The sequence below is a fragment of the Oryctolagus cuniculus genome, chromosome 4 (assembly GCF_051225735.1).
Source record: "Oryctolagus cuniculus isolate XC-2025 breed Fujian yellow rabbit chromosome 4, ASM5122573v1, whole genome shotgun sequence".
Classification (NCBI taxonomy): Eukaryota; Metazoa; Chordata; class Mammalia; order Lagomorpha; family Leporidae; genus Oryctolagus; species Oryctolagus cuniculus.
In genome coordinates, this window is record NC_142870.1 from 2,447,355 (window position 1) to 2,463,588 (window position 16,234).

Here is a 16,234-nt window from a genome sequence, read left to right on the forward strand (position 1 = left end):
CCCTCGGCTCACACACGTGCACGGAGAGGACCGGAAGCACTGGCCTGGGTGAGGAGTGTGCTCCACGTAAGAACACGCGGGGCTCGGCGGGGGCCGTGGTGCCCGGCTGCCTGGTGGGGAGACGCCGGCCATCCTCACCCGCGCCAACGTCGGCTTCACGCCAGCTCAGAGCTGCCCAGAGCCCTGGGGGCTCCCCTAGCCTGGCGGGAAGCAGGCGACATTCAGAACCCCGCGCACATGGGAATTTTAATAGAAAAGGCCGGGCATTTAGAAAGTTATAATTTATAGAATACTCTGTACAAAAGCAGTCTTCCAAAAGGGGCCCCCGCGCCTCAGAAGAAATCCATGGCCGTCGGCCTCTTCTTTGGGGTGGCAGCCAGCGGCTTCTTGGCCACCAGGGGCGTGCCGGCCGGCGAGCTCGTGGGCGTCTTCAGCACTCCGTGGAGGGGTCTCTGCTCAGGGTTGAAGGCCACGCGGGAGGGGCCCGTGGGACTGACTAAGATGCTCTTGTCCGTCTTCTTGAACTCTGCAAGGGAACAGAAGGCCCGAGGTGAGGGGACGACCCCGGGCCGCAGCCCCCAGCCCCCCAGCCCCCGGGCCAGGGCCGAGGCGGAGCCTGTCCCCAGTTCTGCACGAGGCGGGAGTACCCGGCAGGCCTCTCCTCTGCACACCACGCACGGGGGCCCGAGCCTCAGCAGAGGCAGCCGGGCTGGGGACTGCTGGGCCCCGACGGCCTCTCGGGGGCCCAGCTCCAAGCAGCTGGGGAGCTGCCCGGGAAACCGGCTCTCGGGAGGCCCACGCCCACGGGCCCCCGGGACGGCTCCTGACCCCATGCCCACCGGCTCCCAGCCTCCCCGACTCGCCTGCAGTCGTGTTTCTGCTCAGCCCGAAGGTGACCCTCTTGGCGCTGGACGGCGTCCTGTTCAGCTGGGGAAGAAACAGCACGAGGGGGCGACACTGACCGGGCTGCCGGCTCTCGCTGGAGACCCTGCCCAGCGGGGAGGCCCCCGGCACACGGGTGCAGCCTCGACTACACGTCCCAGCGCCCGGGTCTGTCAGGCCGCGCAGGCCACCCAGCGTGTTCTGAAGGAAGCAAACCCCAGCCAGGACGTCGATGACAGCCCGGCCGACAGGAGACGCTCGGCACCAGCCATGACCAGGGTCCCCACTCCAAGCTGCAGGCTGCACGGCGCTGCCGAGACCACACCCCTGGTGGACCTGAACTTCAGGGGGCAACAGGTGCGAAACTGCCTGCTGTTCACGTGCAAGACTGGGCTACCTGGACAGCGATGCGCCTAGAAGTGGGTCCCCTGGGCGTCACAGCACCCCGGCCCCCGAGAACCAGGCCTCTGGTGCAGCCGCACTCCCAGTTCTCCACCTGTGCCCTGACGGCAGACGCGCGGCAGTGAGCAGGCCCTGCCAGTGCGAGCCCTGGGGCTGAGGCAGGACGGGGTGAGTGGCTACACGGTGGCTCCCCACGGCGCCAGGCGGCTGACCACTCCAGAAGCAACCAGGCCCTAGAACAGGCACCTGTCTCAGGCGGGAGCTGGGGCCTGAGTGCAGGGCTCCGATGGCCGCCGGGGCCCGTACCTGGACGGCAGGACGTGGCGGGCAGGTCGTGGGGCTGCTCTTTGCTTTCCTGAAGAACAGGGGCTTTGGCGAGAGGGACGTGTCGAACTTCACAAAGTCGCTCTCGGTCCTCAGCAGCTTCTTCACGGGGCTGAGGGGCCCGCGGCCTCCCTAGGGGCGAGAGGCACAGGCAGGGATGGCATCGCTGGGCCTCCTGCCAGGCTGTGCACAGGAAGTGAAACCGGGACAGCGCCCCGGGCAGCGCGGAGTGGCCCCGGCTCCCTCTGTCAGAGCCCCACTCACGCTGCACCCACAGGGTGTCAATCGTCCGGCGACCCTCGTCCGGGGACCCTCGCTCCTCCTCCCTGCGCAGGCCTGTGCGCTCAACTCTCCTGTTTTCCCACCTGCCTACCCCAGTCCCCGCTGGGCAGTGGGGCACCCGCAGTGGTTCTGGATCCGAGGCGCTAAGAGGCCGCGCAGCCAGCGCCGCGTGGGTGGTTTCGGCAGGTTCCCGGTGTGCCTGCGCCCGGGGAAGGGCAGCCCCGGGGCCCGGTGCCACCCCTGCTGCCAGCAGCCACAGGGACAGGACGCTCCTGCCGGGAGCACCCGGGAGGCCCCGTGCAGGGAGATGGAGGGAAGGTCTCAGCGTACCCGTCTTCCTCTGCCTTCCCCGCCCCAGGTCCCAAGGACCACACTGTCACCCACTCCCCACTCGGCGCTGGGCCCACGGTCACGGCCACCGCGGAGCCGTGCGCGAGCATTGGCGCTGGACGAGGGTCCCGAGGAGCTGGTCTGGCTCGGTGGCTGGGGGTCGCTGCCACCTGCAGGCCATGGTGTGGAGGACACGGCCAGCGCCTGGCCCTGCCTGGCTCTGCAGAACCCAGCACAAGGGGCGGGGCTCCCTCCTGCACCGGCAGGAGACGGCAGGAGACGGGGGCACTGTCAGCCTGCACACAGGGCTTTTCCCAGCTCAGCGGCGACCCCTTCCCGAGTGTGGAAGTGCTTGGCCACGAGACCTGCGCCCGTCACCTCCTGGCGGGGAAAGGCTGCGACAAACCCCGTGTCTGACTGGCCAGCCCCTCCCCCGCCGACGCTGCAGCTCAGCCCCCCACCTTACCAGAGCTGAGGTCGGCCTGCCTTCGGGCCCCAGCAGGTCCGACATCCTCCTTTTCCTCCGCTTCTTCAAGATGGCGCTCTTCTGCCGGGCCAGGCCCTGCACGTCGAGGCTGCCCGGCCCAGACTTCCTGTTCTGCGACTTCTCGCGCCGGGGGAGGGCAGCCTGGTCAGCCCCCGCCTCCGCTGGGCTCGCTGCAGGCCAGGCCAGCGTGAGCAGGCTGCTGCCCTTGACCAGGAGCGCCCCGAGTTTCCGCTTCCTTTTCAGGGCCTGGGCTCTGCCTTCCGGGGAGCCTCTGGTGGCGCCCGGGCCACTCTGGGCCGAGTCCTGCAGCGGGGACCCCGATGGCCGGGCCTCTCGCTGAGCCTGCAGGCTCTTCTTCAGCCGCTTCCTCTTACTGGGGGAGGGGGTGACGGGGAGATGCTCCGAGCCACTCTCCTCCCCAGGGCTGCCCGCCGCGGCCTCTGCCCTGTTCTGCCGCAGGGACACAGCCGCGGCCTCAGGACCGGACGCTTGAGGCGGGAGGGGATTCTTCCTCTTGCGTCTGCTCTCGGGAACGCTGCCTCCACCGTCCTCTTCCACAGCCACGACTCCAGTCCCTAAACACACACGCTCGTCAAGAAGCACCCCAAGGCCAGCGTGCCCCACAGCCTGGCTGGGGACCAAGGCCAGGCTCCCTGGAGTCCCCCACGGGGAGGTGGACTCCTGGGAGCTCTTGGTGCCCCTGGCTCCGCCAGCAGCCCCAGTTCCTCCATTCCTAGCTGTGCCCAGGAGCCCCCGCTGTCCACTTCAAAGCAAGCAGAAACCTCCGCAGACCTGTTACCTGGGGGCCATGTGGTGGAAGCCTGCCTCAGAGGGTGGTGTGTGCCACCAGGCCTGCACCCCGCCTCTGCCAGCGCTGGGGAGACCTCGGCCTTGCAGCCCCCCAGCTCTGTGCTGTGCGGAACGCCCACGGGCACCCAGGGCAGAGCCACGCCCGCTCCCGCCTGCCCCGAGCCCCGCAGCCCTGCGCCCTCCCTGGAAGTTTATCTCCTTTTCTCCTAAGCTGTCCTTGACTGAGGACCTGGTCATCTCCATCAGCAGACACATCTCCCACTGGCCATGAAGTGACCCTGCTGCCTGCCCCGCTGGCACCGAGGCTGGGTTTTACGCCTGACTTCTGCCTCACCAGTGCCATTCCAAGGGAGGGCAGGGCACACGTCCTGCTGCTCAGCCCTGGGGGGGCGGGGCTCTTCCTGATTCTCTGTGGCCCCTGGCCCAGGAGAGCGAGCTCACGGCCTTGCTCGGGTGCAACTTGGGCTACCGCCTTTCCCCCGAGGGACAACCGACCCTGAGAGTGTGGAAGGAACCGTGGGGTCAGCGGCTGCTGCTGCTTCAGGGTCGACCTGGAATCTTCCCATGCGGCGAACGCAACCCAAACCCACAGCACCCACGCGCGAGGGCAGCCCCTCCGCCTCGCCTTTGTGGGCGAGCCCAGTGAGGGGGGGCGGCCGGGCCGCACCAGAGGGCACGCGCTTCCCCACCTCCTCCAATACTGCACACAGTGCCCCCAGCCGGGGCCACATTCACGTCAGAGCACACGGGCCACGGCCTCCGACTCACCTTCAGAGAGGTCCCGGAACCTGAAACGGAAAGTGACAGAGAGCAGGCACTTAGCCCAGCGCCGGGACAGCCGTGTCCTGCTTCAGGGGACACGGCTCGGCTCCTGCCTACACGGGCCCTGGGGACGGGGTGATGGCTCAAGTCACAGGTGGGGACCCGTGCTGAGGCCTGCCTCCTGGCCTGGCCCAGCGCCGGCCACTGCAGAAGTCTGGGGAGTAGGCTGGCCAGTGGAAGCTCTGCCTGCCTACCTCTTATAAAATAACTAAATGAGAAAAGAAGAAAAAAGTCTCGCTTTGTACTGAACTCAAACACCGTGGGGTGGGCATCGCGGGCAGTGGGTCGAGCTACTGCTCGGGTGCCAGGCTGGACCCTGGCGGCCCCTCGCCGACCAGCGCCTTCCAGCTGCGACACTTCCAGCCCTGAGGCCCCTGCCACCACGTGGGAGACCCAGATGGCGCGCCTGGCTCCAGGGGCTTCTGGGGACGAACCAGCGCACGGAAGAGCCATCTCCTCCTCGCTCCTCTTTCTCCGTCACTCTGGCTTTCAAATAAATACACAAGTAAATCTTAAAAGCAAAGCGAACCCCAAACACACCAGCAATGCTGGGTGTCTTCCTTCCTGGAGCAGGGGTGCTCCCTGAGGAAGGTGGGGACGTGGGCTCAAAGCCAGGTCGCCTGGTTTCCTCTTCCCTGTCTCTGAAGGCAGAGCTGGCTTAGGCCTCCGCGCGTCCCTTCAATCCTCCGCGGCACCCGGACAAAGAGGCGGCGTCCAGGGGCTGTGTGGGGGCGGGAGGTGCGTGGATGACGGCCCCAGCACTGAGGACACCACCCGGGAGAATGCGGAGTCACAGGAGCTACCCTCGGGTTTTTTTTTTAAAGATTTATTTACTTGAAAGTCAGATAAAGGAGAAGCAGAGAGAGGGAGAGGGAGAGAGAGAGAGAGAGAGAAGGGAAAGAGAGAGGGAGGGAGAGAGGGGGAGAGAGAGAGAGGAGAAGCGGGGGGGGAGAGGCAGAGAGAGAAGCAGAGAGAGAGAGAGAGAGAGAGAGAGAGAGAGAGAGAGAGAAGGGAGAGAGGGGGAGAGAGAGAGAGGTTTTCTCTCTGCTGGTTCACTCCCCAGATAACCACAACGGCTGGAGCTGAGCTGATCCGAAGTCAGGAGCCAGGAGCTTCTCCCAGGTCCCCCATGTGGGTGCAGGGCCCAAGGACTTGGGCCATCATCCACTGCTTTCCCAGGCCACAGCACAGAGCTGGATTGGAAGTGGAGCAGCTGGGACTAGAACTGGCGCCCATGTGGGATACTGGCACTGCAGGTGATGGTTTTGCCTGCTAGGCCACCGCGCTGGCCCTTTGGGGTTCTTTTCTTAGAAGCAAACACTCTGTCTCTGCGAGGCAGGGAGACAGGGGGCAGAGCGAAGCTCTCATTAGCTGACTCAGCCCCTGAATGTCCGCCACAGTGGCTGGAGGGGCAGGAATTCAGTCCAGGCCTCGCACGTGGCTGGCGGGGGCCACCACCTGCGCCGGCACTGCTGCTCCCGGCACGTGCAGGAGCAGGAAGCCGGAGTCAGGCGCTAAGTCCAGGCACTCCGACACGGACCAGGGCCCCGGAGCTGCTAAGCAGACGCCTGCCTCATGAAATAGCCTAATACATGGCAAGCGGCCGGCACGGAAGAGTACGATTAATCATCCATGAATCACAAGACGCAGGGGCCACGGCCCCCACACTCACTGCTGGGTCATGGAACACTTCCGGTGTGAGACATGGATGGGTCACCAAGCCCTGCCTGTCTTGAGAGCACACGAGAGGACCCCACACGGCAGCCGGATGTGGCAACTGCTCGACCCACAATTTTAGACGTCAACAGGTCTGAAACTTCCCAGCACCGGAAATGGCGGGGACAAGCATGGCCGCACAGGGAGAAAGGGACTCGGGGTCTGGGGGCGGGGTCTGCCTCACGGAGCACCTCAGTCCCCGCCCCCTCGCCCGGCACCCACTTCCGGTCCCCGCCCTCTCGCCCAGCACCCACTTCCTGATGAGCCTGCAGAGGTGCTTCCTGTTGAAGGGAGGGGTGTTTTTCTTGTTGGTCACTTCCAGCAGCCGATCCGCGACAGCCCTGTAGTCAAACTGTGAGACCAGAGAAACCGCGCGTGAGCCTGGGGCTGCACCACACTCCCGGCAGCTCGGGGCGTGCCGCTGGGGGGCGCCGGGCCGCGTCCACCCCAGGACGGTCCCCGCAGGCACGGGCGAGGCACAGGCGAAGGTGAGCCACTGGTGTTGAGTCCAGGTTGCCAGTCACTACTCGGTGACACGGAACCGGAGCCGACTCTGCAGCTACTGAAAACCAGGACTCATTTTATGTTTCAAAATTCCAGTAGACTTGGTTTTTTGGTCTCCAGTAAGTTTGGTCTGTGGAAGACGACATCAGTGGCAGATGGATTAACAGGACTTTACACACCAGGTGTTGCGGCTTCCCTAGCCTTGACCCTAATTCCACAGCCAGGCCCCCACCCAGGAATCCGTACTGTATAGACAGCAACACCTGCCACCCACCTGGAGAGGAGGCCCAGCGTCCTCCAGGGCCCCACGGGTGTCCCTCTCTCTCTGGTCACAGGTTCCATCTTTCCTCGAGGGGCATTTGCCCAGTGCTAGGAAAAAGGACGACACCCCCAATGCACCAAGTGCAGCCCACGGAGCCGCCGGCAGCCACGTGGCTCAGGACAAAGACGGCTCTGGAAGGCAAACATGTTGCTTTTTCTCCCAGGACACGTCACGGACACACGGATTCCGCGTTTCCTGCGGGGCTGTGCAGGGGCACGGGGAGGCCCAGAGCCACAGGAAAACCCACAGGCGCGGGACGCTAACCTCGCCCCGTCGCAGCACTCTGCCGCCACTGCTACCCACCTTCTCCTCTGTTGTTCCAGACTCCCATGAATAAAGGTTTAAAACAAAACCAAACCCAAGGGGCCAGCACTGTGGTACCACGGGTTAAGCTGCTACCTGCCCAGCATCCCTGAGCTCAGGTTTGAGTCCTGGCTGCTCCACTTCCTGCCCCTGCGTCTGGGAAGCAGAAGGCCCAGTGTTTGGGCCCCTGCACCCGCGTGGGAGACCCGGATGGAGTTTTTGCCACTTAGGGAGTGACTCAATGGAAGGAAGATGCTGTCTCTGTCATTCTCTGCGACTCAGCGTTTGAGATAAGTGAATACAGCTTGAAAACAAACCAGCCTTGGGGCCGGCGCCGTGGCGCAGTAGGTTAATCCTCCACCTGCAGCGCCGGCATCCCATGTGGGTGCCGGTTCTAGTCCTGGCTGCTCCACTTCCAGTCCAGCTCTCTGCTGTGGCCTGGGAAAGCAGTAGAAGGTGGTCCAAGTGTTTGAGCCCCTGCACCCGCATGGGAGACCAGGAAGAAGCTCCTGGCTTCGGATTGGTGCAGCTCCGGCTGTTGCGGCCATTTGGGGAGTGAACCAGTGGAAGACCTTTCTCTCTGTCTCTCCCTCTCACTGTCTGTAACTCTACCTCTCAAATAAAAATAAAACAAACACAAGCATACACACACACACAAACACACACACACACCAGCCTCTGCCCAGAGTTTTGCTGGAAGGAGGCTGTGGGCTGAGGGACACGCCAAACTGAACAGAACCACGGAGCAGCCAGGGAACCCGAGCCTGGCAGAGGCGACGAGAGGCGACCCCTCAAAGACCTCAGCTCCCTGCCTGGCTCTGGCTTTCCCAGATGCCCTGCTGTTTCTGGGCGGGGTCCCAGGCAGCACTGCACCCCGAGAGGCCAGCAGCGTGTTCTAGCGCTTGTCTGGTGAGGAGTTCACCTGAGACAGGCAGCCCGTCCCGGCGTCCTCGTACCTGGCCTCCTCCTGGCGGCTTCCGTCCACACCTCCTTGTTCCCGGCAGTCTCTTCTTCAGAGAGGTCCCCGCCACTCTCAGGTACAAAGGGAGACTGATCTACAATGACTTCAAAAACACCCCTAGCTATAGTCTGTACCAGCGTGTGGCTGAGGGGAAAGCACAGTGGAGAACGGGATTAAAACGGGGGAGTGCACCTAGCACGGGGGGGGGGGGGACAGAGGGAGCACCCCACAGAACTGCCGTCGGCCCAGGGCCCCGAGTGCCTGGCGCTCGTCAGCAGGCACCCGGATCCCCAACACAAGTCCCGCGCCACCAGCACGGCTGGGAGGAGCCCCCAAGCGCGTGTGACGGGGCCTCCCCGCCACTCCCCGTGGCTCAGGTGCTGGGCGGAAACTCGGGCGCTCTGCACTGTGCCCCCAGCCCTGGCCCCTGAAGCACCTCCACGGCAGGAACAAGCCCGCCCGCCCGTCCTGAGAGGCTGGGGGAGCCAGCGCGAGCCACTTACTCCTTGGTCCTGGCAGCAATCCTGCAGAACGGGTCAATAAACTTCAGATTCTGATCTGCCAAAAGCTGTCAATCAGGAACACAATGGGAAAAATGAGAAAGAAAGAGCCTTCCCCCCGCACCCCGCTTCCTCCTGCAGGCGCCCCCACGGAGGCTGAGGCAGACGGGGAGCAGGGCCCCGAGCCAGCCCGGAGCCGTGGCTGTGCCCAGGAATCCCCGCAGGGCTCACTTCCAGGACGAAGCGACTGCCTCTGACACAGCATTCACATTTTCTTTTGGGTCAAAACTAACAGGGGTTGGGCATCTGGTCTGGCAGTGAAGGTGCCAGACGTCGCGACACCCATGTCCCACGTCCCATACGGGAACGCCTGGGCCCCACACCAGCTCCCTGCTAATGCAGGCCCTGGGAGATAGCAGTGATGGCTCAAGCAGTAGGCCCTTGCCGCCCACGTGGGGACCGCACTGGGTTTCTGGCTGCTGGCTTGGTCCTGGCCCAGCCCCAGGAAGGGCATCTGTGGGAGTGAGCCAGTGGATGGGATTTCTGTCTCTCTAATCTCTCCACATCACGGGATCCTTCAGCGGCCTCTGCAGGCTGCTCCCGATTTGGCTTTGTAAGCAAGATGGCCCACACACTGGGCAAGGAATTTCCGTCTGTAAGTAGGACGGTCTCAGTGCACAGACCTCCGCACGTCCCACGAGCTGCTCAGGACACAGTAGCAGACGGGGAACGACGTGTTAAGAGGGGCTGAGGGGCCGGCGCTATGGTGCAACAGGCTAAGCCGCCGCCTGCAGCACCTGCACCTCACATGGGCGCTGGTTCGAGTCCCGGCTGCTACACTTCTGATCCAGCTCCCTGCTAATTCCCCTGGGAAAGCAGTGGAAGATGGCCCAAGTGCTTGGCCCCTGCACCCACGTGGGAGACCTGGAAGAAGCTCCTGGCTCCTACCCGGCCCAGCTCTGGTTGTTGCAGCCATTTGGGGAGTGAAACAGACGATGGAAGATCCTTCTCTCTCTCTGTCTCTCCCCCTCTTGCTGTAACTCTTCCAAATAAATAAATCTTAAAAAAGAGGGGGCTGAATTGATGCTGCTACTGTCGCTGGCCCCAGCCAGCGTCAACAGTGTTCCAAGGACAGCTCCGGCACCGCCTGGGGCCCTGGTGCTGCCGGCACCGCGACGAAGGCGCCTTACCTCTCCCCCGCCCACTTTGGAGAGCTCGTCCAGGTACATGTCAATGAAGTGGGCCCTCACTCCGTCAGGAGACGGGCTCTCGGGGCGCAGGACCTCCTTCACCAGCCCATCCAGGAACAGCTGGACGCGACTAAGAGGAAGCACACGCACTTCCTGTCAGACACGGCCCGCTGGCGCTCGCCCCACAGTGGGCACCCAGCACCCCGCCAGGTCACCGACCTTGGCTCCCAGCCGTTCCGCTTCAGAGCCTCCAAGGACTGCCTCAGGACCAGGCGGGCCAGCTGCCGAGAGACGGGCGCATCAGCAGAGCGCGGCTGCCGCAGACTCACGGTCTCCCGGGACGGGCCCCGCGGCTCTTACCGTGCAGTACTTGCCCACGCGTGGCCCGTCTATCCCCTTCCACTCCCGGGTCATGGTCCGCCAGAAGGTCTCAATGAACAGGTGCTCTGCAGGGGCACAGGGTCCTCTGGGCACCGCCCTGGGCTGCCCCGCCCCCAGCCCGCACTCCTGAGCGCCCTGGGGCCCCTGGAGGAAGCTCGGCCTGGAGTCTGACGCTGGGCGTCACCTGGGCGAGTGACAGCACACGCACCTCGGCCATAAAACGTGCGCTTTCTAAACTGCAAAGCAGCTTCTCTACACGACACCTCCTCCACCCTCTAACCGCGCTGCGCGCTGACTCGGTTTCCCCGGCAGGCACCCGAAGGCGCCAGGACTCACGGGCCTCCAAGTTGTTGATGACGTGGACGAGCTGGGAAATAGAGTCGGCTAGCTCCTCCTGCAAAGGGGGGTTGGAAGACACACGGGGTCACCACGTGGTTGCGGCTGTGTGCTGCCCCCGCCACCCCTGCTCGGGAGGCCTGGGCGGCTCGAAGGGCCACCAAAGGAGCCGTCCCCGGTTCCCGTGGAGACCGTCTGGAGGGCACATCTTAAGGAAGCAGCTCCAGCTAGCAGGTCAAAGGACGGACAGAGGTGACGCGGAAACTTCAGGTAAGCAGTGAGCCTGCCCCGGCACCTCTGAGGCTGTGGCAGGAACGAATGGCAGCCTCTTGGAGCTGTTTTCCAGTGCTCCGAGGCCGCGTGCCCTCTGCGGCCTCTGGGAGTTGGGGCCTGGGCGTGCCCGGCCGAGTCTCCCCACCCCGCGCGAGGCCTGGGCGCGACCCGGGCGGCTGGCCTACCTGCAGCCGCGGCTCCTCCTGCACCCACATGCAGCAGAAGAGCCCCCTCCAGATCTTCAGCAGCTCTTCCTGGCTGAAGCCTCCTGGAGACAAACAGCACGAGGCTCCCCTGAGCCTTACAGGAGCGGGGAGGTCCACCTTGCGCCTCCACGCGTCTCCCAGGCGCCACAGCAGCTCGTCAGGGGCACGGCAGGCTGCGGGGGGCGGGTCCACCTCCGGGCGACCGCCCCCACCAGCAGTGCCCCCTACCAGCGACTCCCCTCCCGGCTGTGACCCAGCCAGCACCGCCCGTCACAGGTCTTGGGCAGCTTGCACACCCCAAAGAAGTGACCGGATTTGCTCAGGTCACACGCACGTCATGCGAAGCCAGCGGGCGGAAGCAGCAGGAGCCTTGCACTGGGGACCCGAGGGTCCCAGGACTAGGAAAGACCCCAGGCGACGGACGCGGTTGAGGAGCTGCGCAGACCCGCGCCTGAGGAGCCGGCCCGGTTAAGCGTGGCCTGGCTGCCCGGCAAGGGCTGCTTGCTGGTCTCCCTGCTGTCCGCCTCGTTACTTCAGGGCTCCGCCTGCCACAACCCACCAGCCTCAGCGAGTCTGTGCCTCGTGTCTGGGGCCCAGCAGTCAGGAAACACACAGGAACCCAAGCGATAGCGCAGGTGCCCACGGACCCAGGATCAGGGGACAGACGGCACCCTCAGCCCTGTTAACTGTCACAAGAGCTACCAGGAGAACTCCCTGGGAGAGTAAGAGGCGTAAACTAGCCGAATGCAGACGGGCATGTGTTTGGAGACGGGATCTGTGCTGCAAAAGGTAACTAACAAGTGACAGAAAGATTCCTCCTGGCGGACGGACACCACGTTAGCTCATCCTGCTTCAGCTACTGGTTTCCAAGTTGCCAAAGACCTTTCTCACTGCAACACTTTTCCATTCTTTTGTGATAGTTTCCCAGGTAAAACCAAGCTATCAGAAGCTGTGGTAACATTAGTTTCCCAAGATTGCACATATGGGGCTGGCGGTGTGGTGTAGTGGGTGAAGCCACCGCCAGCAGTGCCAGCGTCCCATATTGGCAACTGGCTTGAGTCCCGGCTGTTCCACTTCTGATCCAGCTCCCTGCTATGGCCTGGGAAAGCAGGAGAAGACGGCCAAGTTCTTGGGTCCCTGCATGTGCGTGGGAGACCCAGGGGAGGCTCCTGGCTCTGGACTGGTGCAGCTCTGGCTGTTGTGGCCAGTTGGGGAGTGAACCAACAGAGGGAAGACCTCTCTCTCTGTCTGCCCCTCCTTCTCTCTGTGTAACTCTTTCAAAAAAATAAATAAATCTTTAAAAAAAAAAAAGATTGCACAGAGTGGGCTGGTACTGTGGTGTAGCGGGTGAAGCCACTGCCTAGAGTGCCAGCGTCCCATATGGGCACTGGGTTGAGTCCCAGCTGCTCCACTTCCCATGCAGCTCCCTGCTAATGAGCCTGAGAAACCAGGGGAAGACGGCCCGAGCGCTTGGGCCCCTGCACCCATATGGGAGACCCAAATGGAGCTCCAGGCTCCTGGCTTCGTCGGGCCCAGCCCCAGCCATGCCGGCCACTTGGGGAGTGAAGCAGTGGACGGAAGACCTCTCTGTTTCTCCCCGCTTCTTTGTAACTCTGCCTTTCAGATAAATACATAAAATAAATCTTAAAAAAAAAACCGCAGCAGGAAGCCGGCCACGGGCACGCTCCCGGCACTCGCGGGGGGCACGCTGCCCCGGTCAGGAAGCCGGCCACGGGCACGCTCCCGGCACTGGGGGGTGGGGGCACGCCGCCCCAGTCAGGAAGCCGGCCACGGGCACACTCCCGGCACTCGCGGGGGGCACACCGCCCCAGTCAGGAAGCCAGCCACGGGCACGCTGCCCTGGTCAGCCAGTGATCCAGGCCAGGGCTGGGAGGTGGCGGGGTCACACAGAGGAAGAACAAAGCAGCGCCTGGTAAGTGTTCCCGCAAAACAAAGGAACAGGCTATGCCCCGCAGTGCTCCGAGTTCACAGGAAGGGACGGAGGAGGCCTGCAGTGAGACCACAGTGCAGCCACAGCTCAGATGTGCAAGCTGCAGGCCAGAGGCCCCGACAGCGAGGAGGCCTGCCTGCACCGAGGGGAGGGCGGACAGACAGACGGACTGTGCTTCACCAGGGAGGCCTGCCTGCACCGAGGAGAGGACGGGGGCGTGGTGTCAGAGACGTGCGCAGAGGGTGTCACAGGAATCCAGTGGGGGACGTGGGCCGCAGGTGGGCTCAGCACACATGACCCACTGCAGAGAAACCACGAGAACCACGGCTCAGCCAGCTGCACGTGGGAGCCCGTCTGAGAGCGCACTGCCCAGGGAGCAGGGTCTGTGACGGTGAGAGGCGGGGCCCGGCGCCATCGGCTGAACCTGCACGAACCTGGGCTTCTTTTCGCCGACACTCATGTAGCCCGGATGTCCTGTCTCGCTAACTAGTAACAGTGCGCTGTGAGCACCGCCCACGCAATACCATGGAGAGTCCCACGGCCACCAGCACGGCCACCAGCACGCCTTGCTCTCCTCACCCCCACCCCTGCCGACGGTTTCCTCCAGGCCTTCCTGGTGCACTACAGACCAGTACATGTGAAGAAAATGTGTGACAGTGAGGCTGGGCCACACTCGGCGTTCCGGCCTTTCTCACTAAGAATGGCACGGGGTGTGTGCGTGTGCGTGTGTTTGGCCTGGGGGTTAAGATGCTGGCTGAGGGGCCAGCGCTGTGGCGTAGCGGGTAAAGCTGCCGCCTGCAGTGCCTGCATCCCATGTGGGCACCAGTTTGAGTCCCGGCTGCTCCACTTCCGACCCAGCTCCCTGCTGTGGCCTGGGAGAGCAGTGGAAGATGCCCAAGTCCTTGGCCCCTGCACCTGCATGGGAGACCCGGAAGGAGTTCCTAGCACCTGGCTTCGGACTGGCCCAGCTCTGGCCATTTGGGGAGTGAACCAGCGGTTCGAAGACCTCTCTTTCTCTGCCTCCACCTCTGTGTAACTTGACTTTCGAATAAATAAACAAAACTTAAAAAAAAAAAAAAGGCAAGCCGCTGGCCGAATGCCCGCCCCCTCTCAGCAGAGCGCCTGGGCTCTTGGCCTGGAGCAAGCTGCCAAGGCTCAGCCCCGCGGGAGACCTGGGTGGAGTTCCCGGCTCCCAGCCTTGGCTGACCCAGCAGCTGTGGCTACGGTGGGCACGTGAGGGGTGCGCGAGCGGACGGGAGCTCACGCGCTATCAAAGGTAAAGAAAAACAAAAAAACCAAGCAAACCCCACGTGTTCAGGTATCTCCAGCCGGTTCCCGGAAGCGCCGAGCTGGCGGCACGTGACAAGCCGAGGCGCCGTGAGCTCTGGGCAGGGAGGCACAGGCGCCGGCGGCTGAGGGAGCCTGCACGGAAGGGCAGCTGCTCTCTCGGCAGAGGGGACGCGGCACCACGCCGGCCCCAGGGGACAGGAAGTGCACAGGAACAGCCCCAGCTGCTGCCTCCCACGCAGCGCCAGGAGGCGGTCACCTGGTCCCTCTGCCAGCCAAGGGCCGTGAACCCGGCAACAGGTGGGCGTCCCCGTCCATCCTCCACTCTCCCGTCTCCTTTCCAAAACATGTTTTCAATGCAAGCATCAGCACCCCCCCACCCTCCGGCCTTTCGCCGGCCGAGCTCGGAGAGGGCCAGGGCAGGCACCCAGCCTTGCTGGCCTCCTGGGTCTCCGTGAGTGAACGGACAGCGGCACCGGGAGGTTCCAGCAGAGGAAGGCCGGCGAGGGAGCCCCCAGCCGGGAGCTACAGCCCCAGCCGTGCTTCTCCAAGCCCCGGTCCAGAGAGCCTGCGGCGGCGGCGCCAAAACTGCCCCGCCGAGCCAGGGACACAGGCGGGCGGCCACGAGGCTGACGTGGGGCCCCGTGGGGCAGACCCGCGGGAACCCCCAGCGGGCAGCACCCCCGCTCTGCGCTCACCTCGCCGAGTGACATCCCACGGCAGGCGGGACCACGCCGCCACCCCTGCCCGCCCTCGCCGCCTCCTCCTCCCGCCGCCCCGGGCACCCGCAGGTGTCTGTCGGCGCGGGGCGGGAACTCGGCCGCGGGCTCGGGGGTCGGGCAGAGCCGAGCCCGCCCGGCCTCCCCGCTCGCGGGGACCCCGGGGCCCCGCTTCCCCCCACTGAAAACGGCCTCGCGCACTCGTGGTGTCAGTCGCCACACGACCACGTGGACAACAGCTTCCCCGGCCCTGTGCGCGCCGGGTGGGCGGCCCCGACCCGACCGGCCTCGCCCCGCCCCCGCCCCGGCCCGGCCCCAGCCCCAGCCCCCAGCTCCAGCCCCCGGCCCGGCCCCGGCCCCAGCCCCCAGCCCCCAGCTCCCGTCCCCGGCCCCGGCCCCCAGCCCCGGCCGGCCCCGACCGGGCCCGCCCCCTGGCCCCGGCCCCAGCCTCCGTCCCCGTCCCCGGTCCCCGTTCCCGGCCCCCAGCCCCGACCGGCCCCGCCCCCCGGCCCCGGCCCCGCCCCCCGGCCCCCAGCCCCGGCCCCGACCCCCGGCCGCAGCCCCCGTCCCCGGCCCCGGCCCCCAGCCCCGGCCGGCCCCGACCGGCCCCGCCCCCTGGCCCCGGCCCCAGCCTCCGTCCCCGTCCCCGGTCCCCGTTCCCGGCCCCCAGCCCCGACCGGCCCCCGGCCCCAACCAGCCCCGCCCCGCCCCCTGGCCCCGGTCCCGACCCCCGGCCCGGCCGCCATGTGGCTCGGGCCGCGCGGCCGCCCACCTGCCTCCCTCTGCGTCTTCACGCTGAGGTACTGGCGCAGCTTCTTCACCGCGCGCTCCCGGACGCCCTTCTCGTGGGACGCCAGCCGCTGAGCAAACTGCATCTCGGCCGGCTGCATGGCGGGGGCCATCGCGCCCACTGGGGCAGCCCCGGCCGCCGCGCGTGCGCAGAGCCGCCGGCGCGCGCCGATGACGTCACAAAGGCGGCGCCGGGCGGCGCGTTCTGGGCCGTCGCGCCGCGTGCCTGGCAGCGGGCGGGGCCGCGGGCCCGAGCGACGCGCGCCGGCGCCGTCGGGGCTGCTGACGGCGAGGTTAGCCGGGGAGGGTCTCGCCGGGCGCCGCGCGCTGGGCTGCGGCCGGGATCGGGACGCGCGGGCGGTCACTGCGGCGTGCTGGGCTCCGGCCGGGACCCCGCGCCTGGCGCTGCAGGTGCAGCGGTCCCCCGCGTGCTGGCCGCGGGTAATGCGCAGTGCAC

General features: G+C 65.5%; 2 protein-coding genes across 9 annotated transcripts in view; one reads left to right on the top strand and one right to left on the bottom strand.

The window, feature by feature from the left end:
- Positions 1-266: 266 nt before the first annotated feature.
- RRP1B (ribosomal RNA processing 1B) lies at positions 267-15,989 on the bottom strand. 3 transcript variants are annotated; one of them, XR_016232211.1, is made up of 15 exons: positions 15,761-15,989; positions 11,011-11,093; positions 10,553-10,610; positions 10,196-10,281; positions 10,055-10,116; positions 9,836-9,965; positions 8,649-8,713; positions 8,141-8,289; positions 6,834-6,928; positions 6,310-6,407; positions 4,286-4,403; positions 2,687-3,282; positions 1,591-1,740; positions 864-927; positions 267-526 (listed from the first exon to the last, which is right to left on the bottom strand). XR_016232211.1 is itself a non-coding variant. In XM_051830137.3 (15 exons), exons 1-15 carry the CDS (start codon positions 15,888-15,890, stop codon positions 333-335), a joined length of 1,980 nt encoding a protein of 659 aa, XP_051686097.3. In that variant the 5' UTR covers positions 15,891-15,986; the 3' UTR covers positions 267-332. The 3 variants fall into 3 exon arrangements, 1 of the variants encoding a protein (XP_051686097.3); XM_051830137.3 differs by having other exon boundaries at positions 4,286-4,305; positions 15,761-15,986; XR_016232212.1 differs by lacking the exons at positions 6,310-6,407; positions 6,834-6,928 and having other exon boundaries at positions 4,286-4,305; positions 15,761-15,988.
- HSF2BP (heat shock transcription factor 2 binding protein) overlaps positions 15,980-16,234 on the top strand; it is an 86,020-nt gene continuing 85,765 nt past the window's right edge. Inside the window, exon 1 of one of the 6 annotated variants that reach the window (XM_089330481.1) lies at positions 15,980-16,070. The gene's annotated coding sequence lies outside the window, so the exon portion shown is untranslated. The remainder of the gene's footprint in view (positions 16,071-16,234) is intronic. The other 5 variants (XM_070071780.2, XM_051830140.3, XM_089330479.1 and 2 more) reach the window with 5 other exon arrangements.

What these genes read in the sequence shown, in the direction of transcription:
- RRP1B (XM_051830137.3), bottom strand. Translation starts at nt 15,890, where the DNA reads ATGGCCCCCGCCATGCAGCCGGCCGAGATGCAGTTTGCTCAGCGGCTG. An exon ending in ATTGCTGCCAGGACCAAGGA is followed by an intron (nt 8,290 to 8,648) that starts GTAAGTGGCTCG and finishes CTTTCCCCTCAG; the next exon opens with CCACACGCTGGTACAGACTA. An exon ending in GAGCAGAAACACGACTGCAG is followed by an intron (nt 527 to 863) that starts GCGAGTCGGGGA and finishes GTTCCCTTGCAG; the next exon opens with AGTTCAAGAAGACGGACAAG.